We start from the raw sequence: 10,426 nt of genomic DNA, 5'->3' as shown, positions 1-10,426 counted from the left end.
CGCGGAGCCGACGACCCGGGCCCGCGCAAGCGCAGTTTCTGGGGCGGAGTGGGTCTAGGCTAAGGAATCCGTAGTTGCTTGGCCAGCCCCAGCCCTGACTCAGAAGCTGTGGCAGGGTAGGGGCGGGGTCAAGGGAAGAGAGCGCCCGGAGGAAGGGGCGGGGCTCTGGCCCGGATCCTCGGGCGCGGAGAAGCTCTGGGTGCACCTAGTTTGTTCCTACAGGGACCTGCAGGGGGCGCGTGGTGGAGGACGGAGCGCGCGGCCCGCGGCGGCCTGGGCTCCGATGCAGGCAGAAGTGCGCGAGGTCTGCGATGATCAGAGCCACCAGTAACAGACTGTAGAGGCCCAGTGCCATGAGAGGGCCCGTGCCCCTGTAGAAAAGGAGAGACTATCAGGGGCCTTTAGACTTGATTCTACAGCCTGTGAATTAGACCCCCTGAAAGTTCGGGACCTCCTCCCTGGACAAACTAGTCAAATCCCTTAGGCACTAGGCCACCAACCCACTGCTGTCGAGTCGTATCCGACTCATGGCGACCCCTCCTTGGGTTTCCGAGGTGGTATCACTACGGAAGTAGATTGTCCAATCTTTCTTCCGAGGAGTGACTGGTGGATTTGAACCGCCGGCCTTCTGGTTAGCAGTCAAATGCCTGAGGCACTATGCTACTAGAGCTCCTTACTACACCATCAGAGCTCCTTAAATATAGACATGCATACACACAAATATTTACATACAAATTCAGGGCTCACCGGTACTCTGAACAAATCTATGGGCAGATTCAGGATTTAAAACTACTGTATAGTGTGTATGAGTAGGGTCTGACTCAACGGCACATAACAACAACATACCATGTGTAAATCTACAGACCAAGATCTTCTCAGACTTATCCTCCATCCAACACACATCCAGTTACCCGCTGTCACAGCCCCCGAACTTTTTCTTGACCTAATTGTTCGTAACCATGTATTCACGTGATTTCCTGTTTAATAACTTTTCCTTCCCTAGTCTAAGATACAAGGCTTCATCCTGGGATTTAGGAACAGAATCGCAGATCCTGGAATACGCTGTCAGAGTCCCAGTGGGTCTTTGGTTGTTCCCCCAGCTGGAATTCTCACCTGAGAATGGGTGGGGGCAGAAGGGTGGACACATTGACCTGGTATAGTTCCTCAAATTCTGCCCGTGTGCAGCAGGTGCCCCCTGCAGCCTGCAGATGGCAGCAGTAGGCTTCCTCTGGTGTATCAGAGAGCCTAGGGCAGAAGAAGCCTGGATAGCGGCGGCCATCAGCATCCCGGGTGGTCTGACACAAGTGCGGGTGGTGGGCCAGTGCTGAAGGGAGGGGGCAAAGGGACTGGAGACAAGCTGGAGTGATCTGCCCACATCCCACCCCACCCCTTCCAGAGAATGAAAGGGATCAGTCAGTCCCAGAGGGGCAGGCTCCCTTCCTCCCCTCCCCAGTTGCTCCCCAGAGTAGCCCATACTACCTGCTGAGAGCAAAGGATGTTGGGGGAGGCGGGTAGGTGGTTAACTAGGAAGTGCTGTACCTGAAAGAGAGGTCTGCTGGGCTAGGGTCACCCAGCTGAAGAGCAGTGATAGGCCTGGCAGCAGGGGACCCAGCTTTCTCTGGAAGCCCATGGGAGGTCACCTCCACTTCAGCCTGGTCCTAGAAACCTCAATATCTCTCTTTCCAAGCCATGCTGCAGAGAGTAAGGAAATAAAAATAACCCAAAGTCCTCAGGCACTATTAACACAAAGCTGAAGCTTCTCTGTTACAGGCCGCTAAAGAAAGAGGAAAAAGATTGAGTTTTTCTCTCCTATTGGAAAATGTGGAGACTGTGGCTCCAAGCTGCCTATAGCTCTCTGAGCTGAAGGAGAAAAGGCTGAGAGGACTGAAGGACAGAATGAGGGATGAGAGAAAAGGAGCCACTAGCTTAAAGAACAGACAGGCATTTAGAGCTCTTTCTCTCCACCCACTTGCCAACTTACAGGTTGCTGGGGAAGTCCTGGGAATTCTGACCATTGCATTTCAAGCCCCAGAGACCAGCATTTGGAGCTTCCCTGTCTAAACTCCACAATATGGCAACCACCAAGACTAGCTGAAAACCAAGGACAAATCATTTGGGTAACTTTTCCACTGAGCCCTCACCTGTTCCAGCTACCGCCAAAGCACAAAATCTACCTTTCTGGTTGAAGTATACTTTAGCAACTAGCCAATCCACCCCACAGCAAAGCTTGTATATATGGGGAAGGGGGTGCAGTGACGAGGTCCTCCAGGTCTCTCTTACCCCTCATAATGCGTAGCTGCCATCCACTGACACAGAGAATTTCTTCAGAAAGCCTGAGGCCACCAGCCAGCAGCCTTAAGTGTTGTTCCAGTGTCCACCCCAGCCTGACAACATCATGCTCCCAGAACAGCAGTGACAACACTCATTACCCCAGGGACTCACAGTAAGTGCCTGGGGACTGAAGTAGGAGTTCTTATGGCACAAGAAAGCGACGTAAATTTCATTCTAGCAACTGAGAACAAAGAAGACTCTTCCTGCAGAAACAGCACTGCTGACAGAACCTAAATCTGAAGCAATTAGGTAGGGCTCTCAGTATAGGCTCCAATTTCCCTAGGGTCTCATGGGCCCAAAGATGACACTTGGTACCCATGGCAACCAGACCCATATCTGCGGGGAGAATTATGATCAGCATAGTTGAAAATTTTCTGAACACTGACAGGTTAAAGATTAGCTTTTCATGGAGGGGAGCCCTCTTTCTGGGAGAAGCTGTCTCTGACCCTGAGGCTAGGTAACCTACCCTTTAAGGAGCCCTGGTGGTTTAGTGGCTAAGGCATTTTGTTCCTAACTGAAAGGTCAATGGTTTGAACCCACCACCTGCCCCACAGAAGAAAAGACAAGGCAGTTTGCTTTCATAACCATTTACAGCCTTGGAAACCTAATGGGGGCCACTAGGAGTGGAAATTGACCCCATGGCAGTGAGGTTTTTTTTTGCGTTTACTAGGGCACCAGAGGGAGCTCTTGTGGAGTAGTGCCTAAGGGATTTGACTCTCTGTTCAAATCCACCAGCCACTCCTTGGAAGGAAGGTTGGGCAATCTACTATCCGTAGTGATACCACCTCAGAAACCCAAGGAGGGGTCGCTATGAGTCAGATCCGACTAGAGGGCAGTGAGTTTGGTTTGGTATGGTTGAGGGCACGAGAGGCCCCTGGGACTTCCTGCCTTGGATTCAGCACACATCTGCTTTCCTGTCTGTGGATGGACTGTGGGCTCCCTGAGAACCAGGCCATGTTCCTCTTGTACCCCCAGAGCCCAGCAAAATGCACTGAATCAGGGTGCAGAGGGCATCTCCCCAGACAAGTTGCTTTTTGCACCTTTGATGTCAACACCTTGGGGACAGGCCTAGGGTCGGAAACCGTTTGGGTCAGGCCTGGTTGAGCTAGCTGGAGTTAGGGGCTCCGTAGTCCCCCGGGCCTCCGCGGCTCCAGGGGGCACTGTGGACGCTCCAGCAGAGCTCATCGGGTGCCCTGGCTCCAGTCACCCGCGCAGTATACGCGATGGGCTCCGAGGTAGCGCAGCTGCTGGAGGCTGCAGACTTCGCAGCTCGCAAGCACCGGCAACAGCGGCGGAAGGACCCCGAAGGGACGCCCTACATCAACCACCCCATCGGTGGGCGCGCCGGCTGGGAAGCAACCGCTGCGGCGCCTGGGGGGTGGGGACGGGGAAGGGGACGCGAAGGACGCGCACCTCATAGAGCGCCTGCTTTACACCAAGTTTTGTGGCAGGCACTGTTCGTGCGATATGCTGTATAAGCCTCACAGCAATCCAGTGCGGTAGGCATGATTGTTCTTTTTTCAGTTGACACCCAGAACGGTAAGGGACTTCCCCAAGGTCATCTAGCTAGTAAAAGGCCTTATGTGGCTGATGGCAAACCCACAACAGGCCACTTTGCGACTCCTTCCGGTCTGACTGCTTCCTGCTTTGCCCCGTCAGGTGTGGCTAGGATCTTGACCCATGAAGCTGGAATCACTGACATTGTGGTGTTACAGGTAACTTTCCTCCTACTCTTCTAGGAGGCTGGGGCAGGGCTCAGGAGCCCCATTCAGCTCTGGGCACCCTTTGGCTGGTGTCACAGGACTGAGTGCCCCCCCCCCCCCCAGGCAGCCCTGCTTCATGACACGGTGGAGGACACAGACACCACCCTGGATGAGGTGGAGCTGCACTTTGGGGCACAGGTCCGGCACCTGGTGGAGGAGGTGACAGATGACAAGACCCTGCCCAAGCTGGAGAGAAAGCGGCTGCAGGTGGAACAAGCGACCCACAGCAGCCCAGGGGCCAAACTGGTGAAGCTGGCAGACAAGCTGTACAATTTGAGGGACCTGAATCGCTGCACCCCAGAGGGTATGCTCCCCACCTGCTCCCAGGGAAAAGGGAGGATGTCTGCTTTCTGGAGGCACAGGCTGGTCAGTTCCCCTTAAAAAGTCCTGTACTTGTTAATCCCCCAAACTCTTATTAGACCACTTTTTGATCATTTTTCATAAGTATAAATACCTTACGGTTTTTATACTTATGAAAAATAAATAAGGTATATAAAATAAGGTATAAATAAGGCTGGGCCAAAGGGAAATGTTCAGGACAAATCATTCCAACAGGAACTCATGGCCTTGCACCAAACCCTCCAGAAAATGGGTGAAAGCCAGTGTTGTTCTTCCCGTTAGATGAGCAGGTTTCTGTCCACTCTTATGCAGGATGGTCAGAACATCGAGTTCAAGAATACTTTGAGTGGGCAGCACAGGTGGTGAGAGGGCTTCAGGGAACAAACCAGCAACTAGAAGAGGCTCTAAAGCAGCTGTTCAAGGAGCGGGGACTGACACTCTGAACGGTGCTTGGAGCTATCGTCAGGTAGCACAGACTCCAGCCTTCCCCAGGCAGAGAAGATTCATACCCCTGCCTTTCACTTCCTCCTGAGCACCTGGTTCATTTAGCCCAGATAGCAGAGACCAAAAACACTTGCCTTTTCTCACTCTAAAGGTCTCCCATCAACTAAGCTGAGCCTGGATTATAGAATGCATCTCATCCACTTCTCACTACCCTTCTTCTCTAGGCCTTAGATCTGTTTGCCATTTTGCATGGCAGGATCTCTGGTCCCCTGGGAACTTGGACTTATATAAACTGGTATGTAAGTTATTATGGAAAATAAAACATTCTAGGTAAAGGTTTAAATTGCTGTTGCTCCTTCTCGGGTCTCCTGAGAGGGAGATCCGTAGGTGGGATGCTGGCCAAGACTGTGGGCTTTAACAGACAGGGTTCCAGTTGTGTGCCCTCTGTGGAGGTCCTTCAGGTTGACAGCCTCAGCCCCTCTGAGCTTGACTTCCTTATCAGTGAGATAAGGTGTGTAATTATCTGGGTTACATTATGTGGTGCTTGACATACAGACACAGTAAAGAGCAGGTCTGATTTGGCTTGGGGATCTGGATTACGAGTCTGAGGCCTCCCTGGTTAACCTGCTGTTGATCTGAGCCAAGATAATAGATACTTTTTTTTAAATTCATTTTTCATAAGTATAAATACCTTACTTACAGGAAAGTTGGAGATACAGTACAAATCACTTTTCCCATGAACCATGTGAGATTAAGTTACTGACCTTAGCACTTTGAAATACTTGAGTGTATTTTTCCTACAAGGACATTGTCTTATACAGTAAAACCTACCAAAGCTGGAACCTTGTATGGTAGGAACCTGTCAGAAAGTGAAAATGCAAATAGTTTCTTTCCTTTGATAGAGTGACAGAAAAGTAGTTGAGACTGCACCCTGTCAAAGGTGGAAAACGTGTGAAACCCAGAAAAACAAGGCTGTCCTTTTGAGTTCCGGCTCTCACAGGTTTCACTGTATAGGCAGTCCTGAGGTTATTAATGTCTAACTTACATACAATCTGTAGTTACAAATCAGCCCCTGTAAAGCCTATCGTACTAAAAATCTCAGGTACATACCTTGTGACATGCAGCAAAACAGTATAATTACTGTATTATTAAAGATGTTTTCCTGTATCTAAAAAAGGGTTTAATGTTTTTTATGCATAGAGAGGTACACTATATACTACGACAAACATTTGACCAACTGACGTTAGAAATGAACTACAGCTAACTCAATTTATGTACAAATTTGACTTAAAGACAGACTTAGGAACAGAACTTATTTGCAATCCAGGGACTGCCTGTATAAGCAAAATACAGCCACCAACATCAGATAAACAATACATTACTACCTTAAATCTGTGATAATAGGGCACTTCACAGTTTATACATACCTTGATCCCAGCAGCCCTACCGCCCTTCCTTCTCCATGGAAAGTTGACAGTTCAGTAGGTGAAGGGCTGCAGGAGAGATAGAACTCTATTTCCAGTGGTTGAATTTGCTTCTGCATTATGTCCTGGTTCCAGGTTTTATTGTAACCCCAGAACTGAGGCTTTGGTGCTAGAGCTCTATGGTAAAGGGTTGCTATTGTCTTAGATAGTAGGCCCATCTCCAAATTGTATGTGCAAAAGAATCACCTGGAGAGCTTGTTAAAAAGTTTGTTACACTGTGGGGAATTGCAGTCAATGTTATGAAACAAAATGTGTATGAAGTGCTGTATTGAAATCAATTTGCTCTGTAAACTTTCACCCAAGCCACAATAAAAAATAAAAATTCCTTGGCCTCTACTTCCAGAAATAGGTTCAACAGGTTTTGCCTAGGAATCTTTTTTTTTTTTTCTTTTTAGTCTACACAAAGTAAAATACAGTTTTGTTTCTAGCTCATGTTATGCATCAGCCTCCGGGCAGCTATGACACTGTGCTACGTCATCTCCAGCATCCAGGCTGAAGCAGCAGTCCTATTGAGGACAGGCCAGAGATCTGTGCTTTCAGCAAGCAATTCTGGTGATCCTGGACATTAAGCAACGCTGCCTTAAGTAGTTCTCAAAGGCTAGTGTTTAGGATTAAACGGCATTGTGTTGTTGTTGTGTTGTTATGTGCTGTCGAGTCGGACCTGACTCATAGCGACCCCTCCTTGGGTTTCTGAGGCAGTATCACTATGGAAATAGATTGTCCTATCTTCCTTCTGAGGAGTGGCTGGTGGGTTTGAACCGCCAGCCTTCTGGTTAGCAGTCAAGTGCTTTAGGCACTACGCTACCAGAGCTCCCAAACGGCATTGTAGTTCCTGGCAAATGAATGATTTCATTGTATATCTAAGATCTCCAAAGACAGTATCTTTTATTCTGCAATTTCCTAGGGGTTTACAGATTCTCCCCTATCATTAAATTCCAAATTTTATTACTAGCAAATAACACCTGCTGTGATATAATTGCTTAGCATCCTTTACTAGTATGATTAGAGCTCAGATTTATTCAGTTCTTACATATATGAAAAAGGAGCCCTGGTGATGCAGTGATTAAAATGCTTGGCTGCCAACTGAAAGGTCAGTGGTTCCAACCCACCAGCCACCCTGTGGGAGAAAGATGTGGCAATCTGCTTCTGTAAAGATTTATATAGCCTTGGAAACCCTACGGGGCAGTTCTACCCTTCCTGTAGGATCATTATGAGTTGGAGTGACAGCAGTGGGTTTGGTTTGAGATATATGTACCAGGCACCATGCTAAGCACTTCCTATTGATGTTTCTTCCACTATAATATAGACACACAGTTGAGGAAACAGACTTTAGAGGTTTAGAATCATGCATAAGGTGGTGAAACTGGAATCTGAACCCAGGCAATATATATAATATGCTATGCTATACTGAAGGACCTCGGAAGGAAGGTTGGGCAATCCTACTTCCGTAGTGATACTGCCTCGGAAACCCAAGGAGGGGTCGCTATGAGTCAGGTTTGACTCGACGGCACATAACAACAACAACAACAACATACTGAAGGAGACCTGGTGGTGCAATAGTTAAAGCGCTCAGATGTGAACTGAAAGGTCTTGGTTCAGACCCACCAGAGTCTGCATGAGAAAGATGCAGCAGTCTGCTCCTGTAAAGATGACAGCCTGGGAAACCCTATGGGACAGTTCTATGTCATACAGGGTTGCTGCAAGTTAGAATCCACTGATGGCATGTAACAACATACTATACTGAATGCAGTATAATCTCCTGACCCACAGAGACCACTGAACCCGGAATCTCTCCACAGTCCCCGACTGACAGGATTCCATGTGCTGGGGCCTGGTGTTGGCAGCAATAATGTTGGATGGCCGGAAAGAACTCAGCTGTGTCAGCCTTGACTCTAGGTAGTAGCTAGGCAGCAGGTCCCAGTGACTTCCTCTGAGGGCTCTAAAGCAAGCTTTTCTCCTAAAGCAATTGTAACCTTTGATTTATATACTGCAAGTTATCTTCTCCAAATCTGTTGAAACTTGAGGTTTTCTGTCATATAGAAACTTTTCAATATTTTTTTTTTATAGTAAATTCTGTTTATTTTGTCCCTTATGTCTTTCAGGCTTCTTGTTATTTTTCAGAAAGGCTGCCCCACACCAGAGGTATAAAAATAGCCTATATTTTCTTCAGTAATTGTGTAGATTTATTTATTTATTTTTCCACCTGGATTTTTGTGTAAGCTGTGAGGTAGAGCTCTGTAACTTTAATAGCCAGCCAGTTGTCTCAAAATACTATTTATTAAACAATCCATCTTTGCCCCCACTTGAAATACCACTTTGGTCATAAACTAAATTCTCAGATACTTGGGTCTGTTTTTGGACTCTGTTTTGTTCCACTCTGTGGTCTGCCTGAGCCCACTCCAGTACCATACTGATTTAATCCATGCTAGCATCACAGTCGTCCTGGAAATCTGGCAAGAAAAGTACATTTTCCCACCTCTCCAAGCAATATTAGCTCATTGTTCAAAACTGTCTTAGTATTCTCACACATTTACTCTTCCAAATGAACTTTAGAGATGTTCAAACTCCAAAAATCTCCATTCTCTCTGGAATTACATCACCTTTATGGGTTAATTTCGGGAGAAACAAAATCTTTACAAGAACATGATATGTATTTCGTTTGGTTGACTTACACAATGCTCCTATTAGTCTTCAGTTGATCCTCTTAAGATTTTTTAGGTAGGCACTTCTATCATCTGCAAATAATGACAGTGGTAACACCCCCTGCCCTCATCTGCCATGTTGCAGGGTTAGCAGTGCCAGAACCAGGCTAAAGTATAGGATGGTCCTGGCTGGTTTCTGACTTCAGTGGGAATGCCTGTGGTGTTTGAGTCTAGGATGCTGTTCACTATCGGTTTCTGACAGAGACCTTTTCTAGATTAGGATATTTCTTCCTAGCCTTAGCTTACTAAGAGTTTTAATAAGAGATGGATTTAATTTTTACCAAGTAGCTTTTCAGCATCTATAAAGACTATCATAAATTCTTCTCTGTTAACTGAAGCTGAAATGAAGGCTGGTGAGCAGCTGTACTGCCTCCGGACCCCTAGTCCCTATGCCAGGAACAGAATGCTTCTAGGAAGGATGTACTGGAGGTGAAGCTTCAAGGCCTGACTATAGAGATGCTGCTGAATGCCTTTTCCAGGTGCCCACGCACACGGGGTCTTAGAGGCTTCACTTTCTTTCCAGGGAAAGCAAGTTTGCTAGCTCGAACCCCCCATGACAGCAAGGGGCTCTTGGGGACAATGGTGTATAAAGCACAGGAACCAAAGCAGGAATCAGGTAGGGTGAGGACTCCCCACACCTGCTGCCACCCCACAAATCAGCACACAGACCAAGTGCCCAGTATGAGATGGGGATTTGGGTACCTGAAGTGTCTGATGACCTCTGGCCATGACACAGTGTCTAGTCTTTACAGAGTCCTTCCTGCTGGACTGCACCCTCGGGCCTTCACAGAAAGCAGCTGGGCCTTCTCTTAGGAGAAACAGGGATTCCTTCTACTCCTCTACCCTCTGACTGCTAACTCTGGGTCCCCACCCCCTCTTCCCAGAGTCACGCTGATCCTCCTCATCACGCCAGGACAATTAGTCTCTACATAACCACAGGACACCCCTTACAACCAGCTCTTGCCTTCCGTGGCCCTGGCGCTGGGCTGTTACCCACTTAGTCTCCCCCTTACCTCTTCTGTCCCTGCCTCTCCTACATCCCATTCTAAGAAAAGGATGGGGGCTTCAGTCTTGTGCCCAGCTGAGGAGCCACTCACACCCCAAAGCCAAGTATGGAACTGCTCGCTCTGACCAATGGCCTCCTCTCTTTGTTCTCACTGGTGTCTGCCCTGCCTACCCAACACTGGGCTTATGGGTTGCCTCCAAACACAGAAGCAACAAGGAACAGAAAATGAGAGCAGAGCCCAGTCTGTCAGTTCTGAGAGGCAGATTGGGACAGGGGACTCAGTGTGGCTTGTCCAACCTGATCTCATGTTAAGAGGCAGTCTCTGTGGGTGAATTTTTCTTCAGGCCACAAGAAGCC

The 10,426-nt window shown here is 48.0% G+C and overlaps 1 protein-coding gene across 1 annotated transcript; it reads left to right on the top strand.

The window, feature by feature from the left end:
- The first annotated feature begins 3,554 nt into the window (after window positions 1-3,554).
- Window positions 3,555-4,876, top strand: HDDC3 (HD domain containing 3). The gene is made up of 4 exons (XM_007945147.1): window positions 3,555-3,666; window positions 3,991-4,046; window positions 4,158-4,398; window positions 4,746-4,876. Exons 1-4 carry the CDS (start codon window positions 3,555-3,557, stop codon window positions 4,874-4,876), a joined length of 540 nt encoding a protein of 179 aa, XP_007943338.1.
- Window positions 4,877-10,426: the final 5,550 nt, after the last annotated feature.

Source organism: Orycteropus afer, unplaced genomic scaffold (assembly GCF_000298275.1).
Source record: "Orycteropus afer afer isolate SDZICR_OR568_19922 unplaced genomic scaffold, OryAfe1.0 scaffold00132, whole genome shotgun sequence".
NCBI lineage: Eukaryota > Metazoa > Chordata > Mammalia > Tubulidentata > Orycteropodidae > Orycteropus > Orycteropus afer.
Note: the sequence above shows the minus strand (reverse complement) of the source record. Positions and strands in the feature narration are given on the sequence as shown.

Bases quoted from the DNA above. Each gene is read 5' to 3' on its own strand.
- HDDC3 (XM_007945147.1), top strand. From the start codon at position 3,555: ATGGGCTCCGAGGTAGCGCAGCTGCTGGAGGCTGCAGACTTCGCAGCT. The intron at 3,667-3,990 runs GTGGGCGCGCCG...TTGCCCCGTCAG, and splicing joins CTACATCAACCACCCCATCG to GTGTGGCTAGGATCTTGACC. The intron at 4,399-4,745 runs GTATGCTCCCCA...ACTCTTATGCAG, and splicing joins GAATCGCTGCACCCCAGAGG to GATGGTCAGAACATCGAGTT.